Source organism: Branchiostoma lanceolatum, chromosome 2 (genome assembly GCF_035083965.1).
Source record: "Branchiostoma lanceolatum isolate klBraLanc5 chromosome 2, klBraLanc5.hap2, whole genome shotgun sequence".
NCBI classification, from domain to species: Eukaryota; Metazoa; Chordata; class Leptocardii; order Amphioxiformes; family Branchiostomatidae; genus Branchiostoma; species Branchiostoma lanceolatum.
The window spans coordinates 32,582,044-32,599,480 of record NC_089723.1 but is presented as its reverse complement, the minus strand read 5'-3'; the positions used below and the strand labels follow the sequence as shown (position 1 = coordinate 32,599,480).

Below are 17,437 nucleotides of genomic sequence, written 5' to 3'. Positions count from 1 at the left end.
AATGTCAAACAAATCAACAGCTACCTCATCCGTATTATTCTGGTTTCCGCATTTACAACATTTCTTCCTTATTTTCCTGGGTAATTTTGCTAAAATTCATGAAAATTCCCATAGTTTTGTGCCGAGCGGCGCCACTTTCCACGTCCGTGTTGTCTGAATGAAGTCGATACTGAACAATGGAGCATTTGCTACTGTAGCAAAGGATCGCTGTTTTGCAAACAACATCAAGAGCCTCTGTTTACATCGGGGATAGAAGTTTAGTGGCAAGTGTTTTGCAAGAATCATCTTACCGCGCATAGGAGCCGCTGCACGGTATTTTCCATTACAATGAACAGAAAAATTCGAATGCCGGGTTTGGAATCTATGAAGTCCTGTTCATAAGACAAAGGCCTTGTATATATTAAATGAATATTTAAAAATAACAAATATAAAATATTTCTTTATTTATTAATGAAAAAATGATATTCATAAATATGATATTGATTGATTAATATAATATCAATATATATTTTTGATATTCAATATCTAAAAAGAAAAAAAAAATCCATGCACGGACACGAAGCCGGATCTTCTGGGTCCGAAGTGCTTCGCGTTGCCAGATAGGCCAAGCTGCGGTACGTATTCGTCACTCTGTACGTTATGCTATAACCTCACTATGTGGTATTATTTATGCCGATTTTTGGTCGTTTTCTTGACGAAATCATTTTTTTTCTTCTGCAATCTTGTGGAATAGATGTAATATGGTCATTTTTCAGGATATCAAAGTCCGAAACCACAATGCAATGATATTTCCGAACAGTTGTAGCAGTTACATGCGGTCGCCCTCCTGTGTGTCATGCAAATGTAGCCTGCCTGCCTTTTCGTGGTCCCTTGCCATATAAGGCAACGGCTTTACAAGGATTTGGGAACGTATTGCCATATAAGGTCTTATTGTGTGCGACACAGTGTTGAACCAAGCTTCCTTCCTGCAAGGTAAAAGCCAGGACATTGCGTTTCGGCGCCTTTCAAAAAAGGATACTAGACAATGTATAGTGACTGATAACTTGTACGTACTAAGGATACGGCAATCTATCGGAACCTCTCTAACTATACAGCACTTTCATTATACATTTATTTACATACTGTCTAGAAAATGAAAATGTTCTCGCAAATGACAAGTTCTATCTTTTTACAGTCACACCCCCTACCAGTTCTCCTAAAATCTGCAGCTGTTCCTTTGGGCATTGTAAAACAAGCACTAAATGTATCTACTTGACATGGACACAAATCTGATGGATTGCACAGACTGCACAGTGGCACTGAATGACCTGGTAACAGACATTCCAGTACAATTGCCATTCACATGCCATGCAGCCACACATACATGTACTTTGTTCTATCTAAAAACATTGAAGATACTAAGTCTTATCTATAGATATATACAGAGCACACACAGCCAAACGGTAATTATAGCATCTAGTATTTATGTCTGATTTACGCCATTCCTAGATGACCCCTCCCATCAGCAAGTAAGCACAGACTCACCCTGTTCTCCTCCTGCTGTGTCTTGACGATGTCCTCGTCCAGTGCTGGCGGTGACATGGCCTCCAACTCAGCCTCAATCTCCTGCAGCCAAGGCACCAGGTCTTCATGAACTTCTGCAAACTGAGTGGCCAATGGGAGGGCAAGCTCCAGCTGGCTCAGCCTATCAGAGCTCCTCTTGCTCGCGTCGTCATAGTGACGCCGGAGCTCATCAAGTTTGTCCTGTGGAAAAGAAGAAGTCGTCTTCAGAACAATGTGCCAAGAATTCTGTACCTGTCATTAATGCAAGTAACCATATCACATGTACATGTAAAGAGAAATCAAAGATATCTATGACAGATTGAACAGATGTACATGTAACATTACATTCCATATGATTGTACCTATTAACTGCAGTATCAACTGTACACACCAAATCTTTCTCTCCAAAGGGCATGTGTAACAAAGCAGCTCAGACAGGCAAGTGCACCACCTATCAGCACTTACTGGTATTGCATAAAAGCATCTAGGACCATAGAAATACAGGTTATAATATAACTCTGTGATCTAAATGGAAACACCCATGCTCCTGCTACCAACATGAGTGTCAAATCTAAAGAAAAATCACATCAGTCCCCCACTATACACTTCAAAAGTGCCTGAGGTGAATGATAAGAAACACATGCAGCTGTAAGCTCTCCAGACTGGCATTTACTACCTGAAGACTTGTATAGTTTCTGTTTTACAATCTAGGGTTTTGTCATATCGCCTGATAATTTTCTACTTAATGGAAACATGAGAAAAATCACATCAGTCCACCACTGTACATTTCAAAACTTCTAGGTGTAAATGATAAGGAGTTTGTCCAGACCTGCAGCTGTAAGCCCTCCTCATCCACGCTGCTGTCCAACATGGTCTGTCCTGATGCGATGATCTCTTCCACACGCTCCTTGTGACGGATAACATCCTCATTTATCGACTGTAAAGGCAGTAATAAATTAGTTAGACATTGTTACAATCTGTCTTGTTTAATATCTAACTGATCTCTAGTACAATGTGGCATTGTCATTGACTGGCATAAGCTTCATTCAAATAATAAGCTTCAAATAAATAAATGTGACAAGTTTTAATTAGTTACTAATAAGTTTTATGCTTCGTTGAATTCTTGAAATGAATACAATTGATTATCTACTATATGAAGGAACAAAATAGGAAAACATGTTTGCACACATCTTTCAACTTGGTCTGTGATAATGACAATCATTTTCAAGTTGATGATTTATTCCTAAAACATCTTTGGTCTATTCATGTAGCTCCTACACTGCAGTGTAAATTCTGTAACAAACCATTGCAAGAGTATCAATTCTTAACATTTGCAGTTTTGTGACGAAAATCTTACCTTTTGTTCTTTCAGCTGCAAGCGAAGTTTGTCTGGCTCCACACTGATTGGTTCCTGGTTGTCCAGCTGCTTCTCTAGGGTCTGTACCCACTCCAGCTGTTGGTCAGCTCCGTGGCCAAGCTGGGGACATTTGACATTTTGAACATTAGATTGAGGGTGCATCCGTATAACATGACCCTGCCACACATACAAAAAAACTATCTTTACTTCCAGAAAAGAATAACTTAAAGATATCTTCCAAAACATGCGGCCACTGAAATTACAATCAAAACCTTCATGTGATTTGAGTTTAAGTTTATTTAGATCCAGAATTAGCTTAACAATATACAAGTACATTGCAGCTACTCTTCCTGTGGCCCTTATCAACATACATAACTGGACAAAACTACTACATAACACACAGGAACATAACATATATAGTGATGAAAGTAAGACATCCAGGTAGTAAGATACACCAAAAATAATTACTCAAGCAACTGGATAAAATTTTGAAACTTTTCAAAATTTTATCCAGTTGCTTGAGTAATTATTTTTGGCATATAACATATACAGAATATACATGTGATGCAGTGACAGTAAAAATGCACTCTTACCAGTTGTGTCTTCTGAAGAGCAGCGTCCAATTCATCGACCTTCTCCCTAACCGCAGCGACCACGGAATCGTATCGCTGGTTGATGTTTGCCATCTTGTCTTCTACGGAGCGCGCCCCGTCCCCGGGACTCAACTCCATCAGTTTGGGTCCGGCCTCGTTCATGTTAGCCACCAGGTGCTTGTGCTCATCAACCTGCTTTTTGTATTCCTGAAAGGTTAGCAAAAAATCATCATGATCATGATTCATACATTGTTTTTTTTACATCTTCTTAAATATATTTGGACTGGTCATACAACATACCTAGGAATGCATAAGAAAATAATTGTAAATATTTGTAGAAATATCTATATTCTTTAATTTTTCCATTTTCCCCTTTTTAACACCCTCTACAAAACTCTTTCCCATCTTGCCCTCCTTTCCTACCTCCTTGAGCTTCTTTTTGAAATGTTTGGATCAATCATACAACATACCTGGGAAGGCCTTTGAAAATTTAACAGTTACTGTTTGCAGAAGTATTTTTTAAATTTTCCATTTCCCCCTTTTTTAAACACCCTTTACAAAACTCTTTCCCATATTGCCCCCCTTCCTCCCTCCCTGAGCTTCTTTAATTGTTTTCCATGCCAAGTGAACTTACCCTGAATCTCTCCTGCTGTTGTTCTGAGCCAGCAGCATCCTCAGCAGTGCCCATATCAGCCTCAACCTTGTCCAGCCAATCCGACAGCTTCTCAGTGGCATCTTTAAACTTGTTGGCCAATGGGAGAGCCTGTTCCAAACTCTGCTGCCTGTCATTGGCCTTGGAGGAAATGTTGGCATATCTGTCCTTCATGCTGTCCAGTTTTTCTTGAATGACAAGGATCTCATCTCCTGAGGTAAAATTTGTTATAACATTTCTTAAGACTTTTTTCAAGACATCAGAATGATTTGTACACAACAGTGTACCAAACTTGATTACAGACAGAAGGATAAATAACTCTACATTTGAAAAAGGGATCTGAGGGTTGGCTCTCCTAGCTAAGGAATATTCTTCACTCTGCAGTGGTATCCCTGGAGAACATGCATGTGGTCTTGTAACATGCATGAGAAGCACAAATTATGGTAAGGAAAAAGACAAGTTTAGTAGCAACACAGAGCAAGATCCCTGTACAAGTAACGTTGGGTTACATAAATTCGTGGGGTACTTAAATTCGGGATTTTTCGAAAACGGGGTATTTAGGGATATGTGCTAGATGCAACATCAGTAATACCGCTAGAAATGCAAACTTGACAGACTAACGTATTCAGAACACTATCCGAAAAGCTTCGATAAGCATGCATTAGAAGGCGACGAGGACAAAAACTCTCTGTCCCTTATTGGAACAGTCTGAGGGCTTCGTGGGAGAATCACACTGCATCGTTGTCGGCTGGTTTATAAGACAAATGTCACACCCGCTTCCTGCTAAACACAGTCATTTACAAGACAACTTATTTTCTTAAAATTGCTGACCTGCAATTGGACTCTAAGTGTGATCAATCATCAAAACCCCTCTTTGTTGCTACAACCTACGGCACGTGTATTTTCCCGCCGCCATATCATTACCCAGAATCCTGTTGTCAAGGAGACGACAAAGGTTTGTGAGGAACACTTTTTTGTCTAAATGTTGCGTGTGATTGTGGACTGAGGACGATATTTTCCTCAAAGTTTGCTCCTAACACAACAAGGAATACATGGACACAGTATTATTATCAATGCTACGGCATCCGGCTAACTTTCCGTGAATAATGTACACGTTGCCATGACGGTGGATGTCGACTTTGACGTTCTATAGCTACCGACTCAACACACGGGTTGTTCCCGTAGGCCTGATGTGTGCGGTACGGCCGTTTTTTCGTGTATTTTTTTACTTGGACACATCTATATCCATTGCACTCTCCTCAAGCCAAGGATGGAACGAATAGCTGCTGTATAAAATGTAATTAGCGGCAAGATATTCAAGACGAATCTTCTCTCCCGAATTAATGTTCACCCCTGTCCGACAGCACCGTCATTGTGCATGCGGCGGACGGTAGTTTCAAGTTGAAATATTATGGTGTCAGCACGACTAGAGACAAAATCTACCATATATATGATTAGTGCAAAGATAGTACATGATACTGACAGAATAATAGAAAAAAAGGATGGTTTATTGTTCTGCTAGATTGATTTCAGTCAACCATTATCGGAAAAATCCCGAATTTATGTTACCCAACGTTACATTGTACTTCTGGACATGGTCAACTGCCCAATGATCTTCAGCAACATCTTTTGTCTTTTTACCAATTTTTACAATGTTCACTTTTGAGGAATTCAAAATTGTTTAAATTTTCTGTAATTCTGCAGCCAAAAGAATCCAAATTTATCTTGCATCATGTTCCATGTCAGTAATGACTACCTACAACACAGTGGATGATGTTCAGGTCAGGCAACTATGAAACAACCAAGTGGTTAGGGGTTAGAAATGGGGACTAAATAGTTATCGTAACTTATACATCGCAAAACAAGAAATCAATCAATCAATCGATAAAAAAGAAAATAAGAAAATGAAGAAGGCCTGAAAAATTAATCAGAAACAAGAGATTGCATTGTTCAGGCCGAAGGGTTGAAGTACACGTAGCATGTGGTTCTTACCTTCTGCAGGGTCAGAAAGAGATATACGGGTGAAAAGGAAAAAAAAAGAATGGATAGAGAATGAATGTCAAGAAAGAACTGTAAATACAAGGAATGAGAAGACATGCTCACAGTATCCTTACACCCAGCATTCATCCAAAACTTTCCTGAAAATCGATTCATTTTAAATTTCTCCTGAATCATGTTTCCTGAATGATGAGTATATCTACACAGTCTGAAAAGAATGGAAACATTTTTTTTCTCTTCTGTGAAAATTGATTCATGTTTTCTTCCAAGTCTTTAACCCTTATTCATTAATTTCACACTGTGTTCTTTCGAAAATTTATCTATAAATACTAAAGAAGGGAAATTCTATTTTCAACTTTCATGAATTTGTCTGACTACACACATTCCACATGCCTACAAGCACAATGCAAAAAGCAGGAAATAGAAAGAACGCAAAATAACACAGGTGGCAAAGCTGCTGCAAAAGCAAACATGCATAAAGAAAAAGAACACTATAAATGTAAAAAATCTTCCTTCACAACTTACATGACTGACTTTTTCTGACTCCTAAACCTGAGTTCATGTACGTGATATAATCATTAGATGTACAAAATAGTCAACGGTCAAAGGAAATGGCTGCTTTCTATGAATACATTATCATTCTATTGACCAATCAGAGAACATTTTTTGGAACATACCATTTGACAGGGGTAACGTTACCAGTACTAACCTGTAGTTTGTGTCAGCAGAGATTTCCCAGTTTCCACTGCCTCTTCCACAGCTGCCTTATGGTCAGTGATGTCTTTGGTGATGACCTAAGGGAAGGAAACAAAGTCAATCTATCATTAGAAAGGCTTATGATATTAAATTTTGCCTGACAGTGTACAGTTCCTTTAATGTTGGACATGACTATACATAGATAGATTGAATAGAAAATTCCTCATTCTAAAAAATCAGTATAGGTGTAATATCAGGATATTGCAATGAAAGGTAGGTAATAAATACTGTACGATAGAGAAGAGGAAATCATTTGACTTTGTAGAATATACAAGATGGAGTCCATCACACAGAAAGTTTTACCATTATTACTATTCTAACAACCAATCAGCACACATAAGGAACAGTTCTACAACAGTTTGAAGAGCAGCCTTGTTATCCGCTTCCCAGCAGTCGTTACCTGCCAATTAGCAAGTACGGGAGCAAGGATCAACTAAACAGGATGGCACACAGGCTGTTTGAAGGGTAAAATTACAGTAATTCTTCAGCTGGGTTGAGCCAGACCTCTGACTTTGTTAGTAAGGAAGCACAAGTACCTGCTTTGTTGATTGACATGGCACTAACTAGTTTTCTACTTTAGGGAAAAAGACTACAGGAAAAAGAGTACTACTAGTTCTCCATCACCAAGAAGTGGTAAAGATAGGCTTGGACCAGCAACAGGTTTGATCATTTGGGGCAGTCCCTAGGTAGTTCCCTGATTATACAGTAGCAGCACACAGGATTAAGAGAAAACACTCCACCAGAAGGAAGCACTGCTACTCGGTTCTTTGGCAAAGACAGGAAGAAAATCTACAGAGGTGAGAGTTGGGATGAGCTGTCGAGATCAAGATCAAATTTTTAGATTTCTGCAGATGCAGAGAGGCAGCGACAGGAGACACTCCACTGCTACTGTTAAGAAGTACCGTCTGTTCTTGCAGTTGCGTCTCCACGGTGACGGGGTCAACAGAGATGACCTCTGCCTTTGCGAGAGCCTCCTCCATTTCCGTCATCCATGCAAGCAGGGCGAGGGCGTTAGCACCGAAAAGGCAGCGGCTTTCTTTAGCCCGCTCAAGTTGGTCTCCACGGTTACAGACTTTTTCCTGAATGTTCTTGAAACGGTCGCTGGCAGAGTCAACGTGACCCTTCACGGCCTCCTGCTCATCATCGCTGCAAAGCTCCATCAATGATTGGCCAGATTTGGTCACCTGATTGAGTGCTGCCTCCTGATTGGCCACTTCATCAGCCAATGCCTGAATATTTTACGGTTAGAGAATCTTATATGGACAGAATTTTGTTCAAATTCAATGCACTTTGATTCAAACATACAACTAGGTTGTACTTTGGACAGCATTTCAACTTTGACACCAATATTGCTATATAAATGGAAGAATATGTCACAGTTGAAATGATTAACATCAGTTCAAATTGGAGTCAATTCATAATATACAAAATACAAGCTAATGATGGAAGTTATCAAAATCAAAAAGAAATAAGACAAAAGATATGATTGTGTGTTACAAAGTGTATACAACAAAAAGTTTCTTGAATATTGACAAAGCTGGAATTTACAATATTCCTCCAGTCGATTTCTTCATCGATACTTTGTCTGCTTTCATTTTCATCAGCTTTCCCCTCCATACATACATCTCTATTATGTTCTTCCATGTCAGTTTACTCTTGTCTGGACCAACCACCTGCACAGTACAACTTAAAGTACAAGGCAACAAGACAATAGTGAGCCAGGCCACCAACCTGATGTTCTGTTGTGTCCTCCTCCATCTTGGCAGGGTCTGTGGCGATTGGCTGCTGAGACGACAGTTTCCTCTCCGTCGCCTCGAACCACTCCACCAGGGGGTCGTACGCATCCTTGAACTCCTTCGCTACCTCCAAGATGTCTTCAAGTTTCTGTTTTCTGTGGAGAGGAGTAAAAATTCAGAGACCTGATACATATGGGTGCTGTTTAGCAGTGAATGTACAGAAGCAGTTGACAGTTATTACACATGGCAAAAAGATGCCAGGTATAGTTTTGACTGATCCACGTTTAAAAAAAATAAGTCCCAAACATACATGTACAGAACTACATGTACAGAACAAACCTTAAGAAACAAAATCTACTCAGATTCAGTAGTTTGTCACTCTTGACATACACATAACTATATCAAACAATCTGTGTTCAGAAATTCATGAATTGAAAACTTTGGTTAAATTTAGTGACAAAGAATGATTTCTACTGTAATGGAGCTAATCATGCACAAAACTCAGACATGCATACCTGTCTGCAGCATTGGTGGTGAGAGCGTCCCAGCGCTGAAACAAGTCCGTCAGCTGCTGCTGGATCTTCTCGCGGTCGGCGGGGTCGGCGATACTGGACAGCTGCTCTGCCTCCTGCTTCAGGGAGTCGACTGTTGGCTTCTTGTCATCTACCAGCCTCTTAAGCAACTGTGAAACGAAAACATTTATCACTACCTTGCATTTCATTCTTTTCCCTAACTTGAAATCTGAATGTCGATTCTACGTAGTTGGTCAATACGCAATAGGCTGGGTTGCAATTTGTTTATGTCAAATTTACACTTTTCAAAGCAATTGTCAGTTAGCAAAGGTGTGACTGCCAATATACATAGTATACGATGTAAATTACTGTTACAGTAAGAAATGTAAAGGATGCCTTTAAAAGAAATCAATCCCTAACTAGGAAAAATAATGAAGAGAATGTTACAGTGCCCCATCTTGCAGCGGTTGAGAATGATTTAAACCTTCCTGAATCATATATAACTACTATTAGCAGCAGACCATGGTAGGCAATCTTCCAGTGCTAGTTGACTTCATTTCAGGTCGCTGAGCCAAAAGAGATTCTTATTCACCTTCTGCTCCTGCAGTTGTGCTTTGATGACCTTGAACTCAGATGACGGTGGTCTCTGGTTGGCTACAAGTTCCTCCGTGTCAGACAGCCACTCAAGAAGTGATGCTAAGGTCTCCTGGAACTTTCCAGAGTGCAACAGGGCTTCATCCAGCTTAGCCTTCCGCTCAGAAACCTTGGGACAAAGGGATGTGTCAGCAACTTGTCAGAGAAAACATGATGAGTATTCCTATCAATCCTTCCTAGGTTTTATGATGATACTAAGGGATTGAACAGAAAAAAAGACATATCAAGCTGTCTTAACTGACTGAGGGCTGAGGCTGAGAGACTGGCCGAAGCTGTCGACCATCATCAGATTCAGAGATGCAAAGAGCTGAAGAGATGCATGGCTAGCATAGAGCACTGATTATGCTTTAACCCTTATCCAGCAACTCATACATTCTGGCATTGATCATCACAGGCAAGCTTTGCCAGGAATTGTCCGCACTCCCTAAATAGATAATTCCTTACCTTTGATGCTAGGCTGTTCCATCTATCATTCACCGCCTCCAGATCAGCCTCCAGGCCGCTGGTGTTGACCCCAGGACTGGCTGACTGGACCAGCCCCTGGCCTGTCTTGTTGACAGAGTCCACCTGTGCCTGTAGGGGCTCGATGTGTGCCTGCTGAAACGCCTGTAACACAGGGACAAAAGTGGTCTCAACAAACATACACTCCATCCATGTCTGAACATCTGTCATCACTGCAGAGAAAATTCTCATTTCTATGGATACTTAAGCTTTGACCAAAAAGGACAATTCAGAAATTGCAAAAAGTTTTGAAGGCATCACTGTCTTTGTCTATTTATCTAATCTATCTATTTGTTCAGCATTAACATGTTGTTACATACCAGGATTGCCAAACTAATGGATGGCTATCTTTTAATCACTGTATCATGGCATCTGCTAAGACAGCAGCACTAACCTGTAAGGTCTTGTCCAGTTGTTGGATGTTGGCCAAATCTCCTCCAATGGGAGGCTGGGATTGCTGCTCCAGCTCTCCTTTCTCAATCCCATCATGCAGTGCAGCCAGGGTGTCGTAGAAGGTCTGCAGCTTGCCCAGAGCGGAGGAGAGGTCGGTCTTTCTCCCTCCGGCCTTGTCGTTTAGTTTGGCCAGTCTCTTGTTGACAGCATCGAGCTAGTGAAAAATGTCAAAAATGCAATGTGACTGTAGGAAATTTACTGTGAATCACAGATATTTAAATCTTAATAAGCTGTTTCAGCTTACAGAAACATAGATATTGTGCCTAAATAGATGAAAACATGATAACAGTACGAACATCAATCTTTTCCCTTTATTCCTGCACGAGTTTATGGAAGACTCCCCAAGAGGATGATAGATAAAGGAAAGGAACATGCTTTCAGGTAAGATGTACCTGTTTTTTGAGGTCCTCTGGATCTGAGGCAGTGCCAGAATTGATCAGTTCTTGACATCGTTTCACTGATGCATCAGCTTCGGATTTCTTCTCACCAAGTTTGTCATCAAAGGTCTGCAGATGCAAAGAGCCAAAAATTGAAACAAATAAAAGTACTTTTATTTGTAAGACATCCACATGTACATATTTAATAAATGTAAATCATCTTTGAACCATGGGATTTAACCATGGTTGACATAGTTCTGTATCAGTACACAATATATCAGCAACTTTTCATCATTTTGTAAATGATTGAAAATATTACTGCCTTCTATACCATTGTCAGACTTTTTCATTAGTAAGTGTTATACTTACATTGATTTCCTCAATCTGAGCATTGATGGCATCGATGTCTCTGGCAACAGGATCCATATTGTCAAGGTCATCCTCAAGGTCACCAAGGGAAGCCTGAAGGTCACGTAGGTTGTTCTGCAGAAAAAGATTGTAATCCTTTGAAACAGCAATGCACAGGTACATGCAGATCCTCCTGGATGCTGATTCAACTTATGAACTAATTCTCCTAAAACCAGTTTACCAGATTCGTCCTGATCTTACATTTTTATACCTAAAATCGGTTTGGCTTTATGGACATGTACATGTAATACAAATTGTAGCCTGATCATGCACTATCCTTGTAAAGCTGATGTTACTTGTGCTTGAAACTAGCCCAGCTTCTGATGCTTCTTCTTACCTGGAACTGGTTCAGCTCATGTAAGCCCGACTCTAGTTCTCCACACAGCTCATCGATCCGACTGCTCAGTTTCTCACAGCGATCCTTTGCAGCCTCTAACGGACCGCGGATCAAGCTAGAGTCCGTCCCTTCAGGTGCGTCGGCCAGGACGCCCTCCCCAAAGTCCTTGGCATAGTCTATCTTAGACTGCAGGTCAGCCACTTCAGACTGGAGGTTCTAAAACAAAGGATAGTAGGAGACAATTCAGTGACTCTTCAGGAGAGAATGAGAGATTTATTACCAAAGATGTTGTACAATGTAACTGTGGTGACAGCCCAGGGAATGACTGATGCTGCTCTTATCTATTAATAAGTAAAGACCATTTAAGCTATCAATGTTATTGCATTGGTGAGTCATACATGTAGGTATATACATGATTCATTCAGTAAACAAAACGATCTTGACTATCCATATCAACTTTACAAAGAAAAGGCATCTGGATCACTGCATGACTGAAGACTTGTAGTCATTTATCAATCCCAACTGATCAGTACCTTGAGGTTCTGGAACTGTTTGCTGTCCCTTGCCTCTGGCCCGAGGTTCTCCTGCTCTGCCAGCTTGTCCTCCTGTTTGATCAGTTTGTCCTGGACATCTTGAACTGCTTCGTTGAACTCCTTCAGACGTCCCAGCATGTCTTCCAGGGACTGTCGCCTCTCTCCTAGACCTAAAAATAGTAGGAATGGAATAATCAACATTTCTACCCGTATATTTTTAAGAAACCACCAGCACTCTTTGTTATTGGCCTTGATCCCTCTTCACTTAGGGAAAGAATCACACACAGACACGCATACACAGAACAATGCGATATTCACTCTCATCCAGACTCACTTTCCACGCCCCTAAGGGCTCAGTCCACACATGCGGACTGTTACAATGGCAGGAGATCTAAACTACTCTAACACTCTTAAGGCTATCTTTCTCAACCTGACAGTAAGAGGCAGGGTGATAACTTCGTACCTTGTCCGAGCTGCTGGTATCTGGCGTTGAAGTCAGCGGTGGTGTCCATGACACTCTGGTCGTCGGCTTCACAGCTGTTGACGAGTGCATCAGACACGGAGTTGAGCGACTTAGCGCCCGTCTCATGCTCCTGGCCCTCCTTCTCAAGCAGCTGCACAGAAGGTAATTTAAGGTCCTTGTGTTGTTGTGGAATATTGTGTCAGTACTTCAAAGTAATTTTTAGAAAGCAATCTATGACAAAAGGCATCAAGAACTTAAATCAAACCCTCTTCATACAAAACCTCTGCCAGTCTAAAAAGACTATGACTTAAACTGCACAAATATGCCATGGTAGAGCTCATCTACAAATTATACAATACGTAATGAGAAAATGTGAAATTCTTCAACATGGAACCTTGCTGCCCAATATTCAGTATATCAACATGTTGACAAAGACATGTCTGAGTGGTGAACAATATTCATGATAAGACCCTTTACTGCTATGGCAACAAAATATCACCTCCACTTCAGTGATCTGGTCCAGAAGTTCATCTAGTTGCACGCTGACGGGGCTCATAGCCTCCAGGTTCTCCTCCGCCTCGTGTAGCCATGGCAACAGATCCTCTAGGAGCTGAGCGTATTCCTCCGCAGCTTCCTTACAGGTCTGGTGGGAGATGAAGGGGAAAGTTGTCATCAACGAGGCATATAAGCAGTTAACTAGTGCATTATCTGACATGTATTACCCTTCTCTTGTTATTAACGTTTTGTAAAGGTATTCTGGTCTAATGACTGTGATTGTTCCACAATGTTTCTTCAACCCTAGAAGCATGCATGAACAGCAAAGTAGAGGGAAAGGCCTTGTACAAACTCAGGGTAAAGCGTACTTTTCCTGCACAGAACAATGCACTGATTTAAGAAACCTTCAATTCTTTAATAGCATGCTTTTTCATGACCCAGACCACATAATAAGCACTTTAAGGTGGAAAGTGCTTGCGACATGCCCACAGATCGTACCTGTACTTTCTCCTTCCTGGCCTCAGCTTTGTTGCCAAGATCCTCCCATCTCTTCTTCAGCTCCTCAAGTTGATCTTCAAGGGCTGCCCTGTCTGCACCACGGGTCTCACTCAGCAGTTTCTGGCCTTCAGACAAAACTGCCTTCACTGATGGGTCTTTGGTGTTCAGTTCTTTGGTCAAATCCTGTGGAAACGTGCCAACATTCATTAAACAAAGCTTCCAAATGCTTTAGAAAGTTTCTGTCCGCAAACCTGAATCAGTACTGTTATACATATTGGTATGAAAGTTCAGTAATACCTCAAAACTTATTATCTTATTCTAATAAGAAGACTGTGAAATATCTATTGACTGCCTGAATTTTTTTCTCAATAACAGCTTGCCAAGTAAAGCAATAGTAAAAGATGGTATAAAATATGCACCTTGGCAGGGACATTTCTTGGCTGTCTAGCGGCTATTTTCAATTTCCAATAATCAATAAGTACCTGTATGTCTGTCCACTGCTGTTCCAGTTTGTCCATGTCAGCAGACACAGATTCCTGGCTGTCCAGCTGCTGTTCCTTGTCCTTGACCCAGTTTGAGAGGTCGTCAAAGGACTGCTGGAACTCTTGAGAGGACAGCAATGCTGCCTCCAGCTTCTGCTGTCTGCCAGCTGAAGAAAACAAATAAAAAGTTTGATCAGGTTGTTTTCTACTAAGTTGAGAAACTCACCGACAGGAAGATTGTCTTGTACAGCAGGCTATGATGTACATAATGTTCAAGAAGGGAGTTTCTGAATCTTCAACATCATGTACAATGTGTACATCAATCTGTTCTTGAAAGAATAACAAGCATGCCACAAGTTATAGAATTTAAATAAAATGTTGCATCTGATCAGCTTATCTCATTCCTATGTCCTATGTTACAGTACCAAAGAACCACTACAATTTTGAATCTATTTTACAGCACTGTCAGATATGTGGCTTACCAATTTTGCTAGCCACTCTGTTGAAAGGACCCTTGACAGCGTCTAGTCTCCTTTCTAGTTCTGCCTGCATCATAGGATCATCGTTCAGTGCCTGTAGCTTCTCACAAGACTTCTGAGCCTCCTCAAGTTTAGGCTGCATGTTGGATAGCTCCTCCTGCAACGCCTTGGCTTGCTCCATTTGTTCCTTTACCACATCAGGCTGTGAGCTGACGGGCAATTGGCCATTCAGCTTGTCAGTCACTTCAGGCAGCCAATCAGAGAGCTCCTTAGTTGCATCACTGAACTTCTGACCCTCTTCAATGGAGGCAGCGATTTTGTCCTCTCTGCCCTTCAGTTGCCCAGTTAGCTCCTCCCACTTTTGATTGACAGCTGCCATCTGTTGGCCTATGGGAGAAGCTTTGGCAGCATCTGCTTCCATGGAATCAAGGACGGCTTGTCCTGATTGGTTGAGCTGGTCTAGTTGAGGCTTGTGGCTCTCAAACTCACTCAGTATGACCTAAACAAAGCAGGTCAAACATTTTAAACATAAAATGCATATGGCATATCATTCAAGACATACATGTATAAGTTCACAGATTTCTTTTCTCAATTTAGGCACATTGTTACTGACACTAACATAATGAAGTCAATTAAGGTTAGACATCCAGGTAATAATAAACGCAAGGTAACAGTAACTCAAGAAACTGGATAAAATTTGGAAACGGTCAGACGTTTCAGACAGCATCTGTACTGTCTTTTGTCACTGTAAAGTTTGTATATGTGCACTACCTATAGACCTCAAGAGGAAACATAGGTATGAGGTATGATATATTGACTGTATCAGCCCCAAAGTACTCCATTTCTGTACCTCCACTTGCTGTTGTTGGTTCTTCAGCATGGCTGCGTCGATGGCCAGCGGGCCCAGCACGGCCACCATCTTCTCCTTGTCGGCCAGCCAGGAGGCCAGCTGCTGCTGCGCTGCTGTGAAGTCCTGCAGGTTCCCGCTGGCCGCTTCCAGCTGCTGCTGTTTGCTGGCCATGTCCTGCTCCAGCTGAGTCCACTCAGCATCTGCAGGAGGAAAAACAAACATAGATGCATGATCATTAAGTCAAATATGATGGAGCTGCTGAGCTAGATGACATGCACCAAGTAAAACCTTTGCCATTCTTAACACCAAAAGTTGCTTTTTGCATACTAGTATTTTTGCTCCCTGATGCCAACAACCATCACTTCATGGCATTCAACACCCGATAGCAGTTACTGTGGTCCCCCATTAGTCATTACACTAGACAGTGATTGCTGAGCAACTCTACAGCAAGCAAAACTGGATTTGTGTGACTCTTGATTTCATAACTGGAACATGATGCAAGATGTTAAAGTATGATTTCAGAAAACAAAAGACACATTAACATTAAAAAATCTGTCAAATCTTTGGTGGCAGAGTGGTCAGCTTCTAGTGGAAAGAGGCGATATAAACATTCAGCAAAGCTGTACACAAGATGACGACAGTGAGACCGTACCTATAGCCCTGAGTCTGTCCATGACCTTGTCTGTGCCCTCTGCATCAGGTTTCTCCTGCAGCAGGGCTTGGGCCGTGTCCTTCAGACTCTGTCTCAGGGTGGCGTGGTCAGACAGTCCCTCCTGAAGGGCCTGGTGAGACAAACAAAATAAGAGACTCATGTATGCCTGAAGATCCTACACAAGATACTTGTAAGCACTGATTCTTTGCATTATTGATATCATTTTGAGTCATCTTTGTGATCAAGCATTTGTTATGTTTCCAAATGACCCCTTGACACTCTTCTCAAACTCGACCTCTATGAAAAGCAACCCTGATGGCCAAACAGAACAATTTCAAGTGTAAATAAAGGCACAAACGCATAGTGCATGATGCTGTTGGTCTTGAAATAGACCAATTAGAAAAGTGGCTATGTATGTAGGAGATGAGATTGTTCACCTTTTGCTGCTGTATCTGCTGTTGGACAGTCTTAGGGTCGGTCGCCATGGGAACCGAGGACTCTGCCTTGGCCTTGGCATCTTTCAGCCATTCTATCAACTCCTCTCCCTCCCTCTGGAACTTGTCTGCCAGACCACAGGTGTCCTGTAGGTCAGCTTTCCTGTTCTCTAGCTCGTCCCCGAGGGAGTCGTACCTGGAGTTGGCATCAGCCAGCTGCTGCTGCATGGCAACCACTTCTGCAGAACACAACAGTAACCACGGTTACAGTTACCATCATTCCAAGTTCATTCCATAATTAATCATAATTTATTATTTCAAGTCTTTTAATTCAAACTCTGTTAAAGATAATTGACAATTGACATCTTTAATAGTTAACACACATAATTGTTAACACAAATAATTCAGTGATTCCAAACACAGTTTTTAAAACTATTATATCATCATTACTTCTATGATTCTAACAAGCACACAACAGGAGCGACCATGCCCAGATGGAAAAAGGGATGATTCAAAATCTGATTCAGATCAAGTTGGGAGAATTCAGACATGATTGAAGAATAAGAAAACATGAAGACTGGAAGAGAAGGGGAATTGGATGTGTGGGAAAGAGACTGAAGGGTGAAAAAGTGTTATGAACTTTTTGATGAGAACGTTAGACTGTCTCTACTCATG

General features: G+C 41.2%; 1 protein-coding gene across 31 annotated transcripts in view; it reads right to left on the bottom strand.

Moving 5' to 3' along the window:
* The window catches only part of LOC136426633 (microtubule-actin cross-linking factor 1-like), a 172,450-nt gene that overhangs the window by 49,802 nt on the left and 105,211 nt on the right, over nt 1-17,437 (bottom strand). For 30 of the 31 annotated variants that reach the window (XM_066415311.1, XM_066415328.1, XM_066415316.1 and 27 more), the window contains 24 exons: nt 16,766-17,001; nt 16,329-16,458; nt 15,677-15,876; nt 14,830-15,325; nt 14,348-14,514; nt 13,866-14,048; nt 13,372-13,515; nt 12,873-13,023; nt 12,410-12,579; nt 11,877-12,092; nt 11,501-11,614; nt 11,147-11,260; nt 10,696-10,908; nt 10,245-10,406; nt 9,739-9,909; nt 9,150-9,316; nt 8,630-8,789; nt 7,801-8,127; nt 6,852-6,936; nt 4,127-4,356; nt 3,493-3,699; nt 2,900-3,019; nt 2,372-2,479; nt 1,525-1,743 (listed from right to left, as the gene is read on the bottom strand). In XM_066415311.1, coding sequence (XP_066271408.1) covers nt 1,525-1,743; nt 2,372-2,479; nt 2,900-3,019; nt 3,493-3,699; nt 4,127-4,356; nt 6,852-6,936; nt 7,801-8,127; nt 8,630-8,789; nt 9,150-9,316; nt 9,739-9,909; nt 10,245-10,406; nt 10,696-10,908; nt 11,147-11,260; nt 11,501-11,614; nt 11,877-12,092; nt 12,410-12,579; nt 12,873-13,023; nt 13,372-13,515; nt 13,866-14,048; nt 14,348-14,514; nt 14,830-15,325; nt 15,677-15,876; nt 16,329-16,458; nt 16,766-17,001 — 4,490 coding nt within the window. The remainder of the gene's footprint in view (nt 1-1,524; nt 1,744-2,371; nt 2,480-2,899; nt 3,020-3,492; nt 3,700-4,126; nt 4,357-6,851; nt 6,937-7,800; nt 8,128-8,629; nt 8,790-9,149; nt 9,317-9,738; nt 9,910-10,244; nt 10,407-10,695; nt 10,909-11,146; nt 11,261-11,500; nt 11,615-11,876; nt 12,093-12,409; nt 12,580-12,872; nt 13,024-13,371; nt 13,516-13,865; nt 14,049-14,347; nt 14,515-14,829; nt 15,326-15,676; nt 15,877-16,328; nt 16,459-16,765; nt 17,002-17,437) is intronic. The other variant, XM_066415333.1, reaches the window with a different exon arrangement.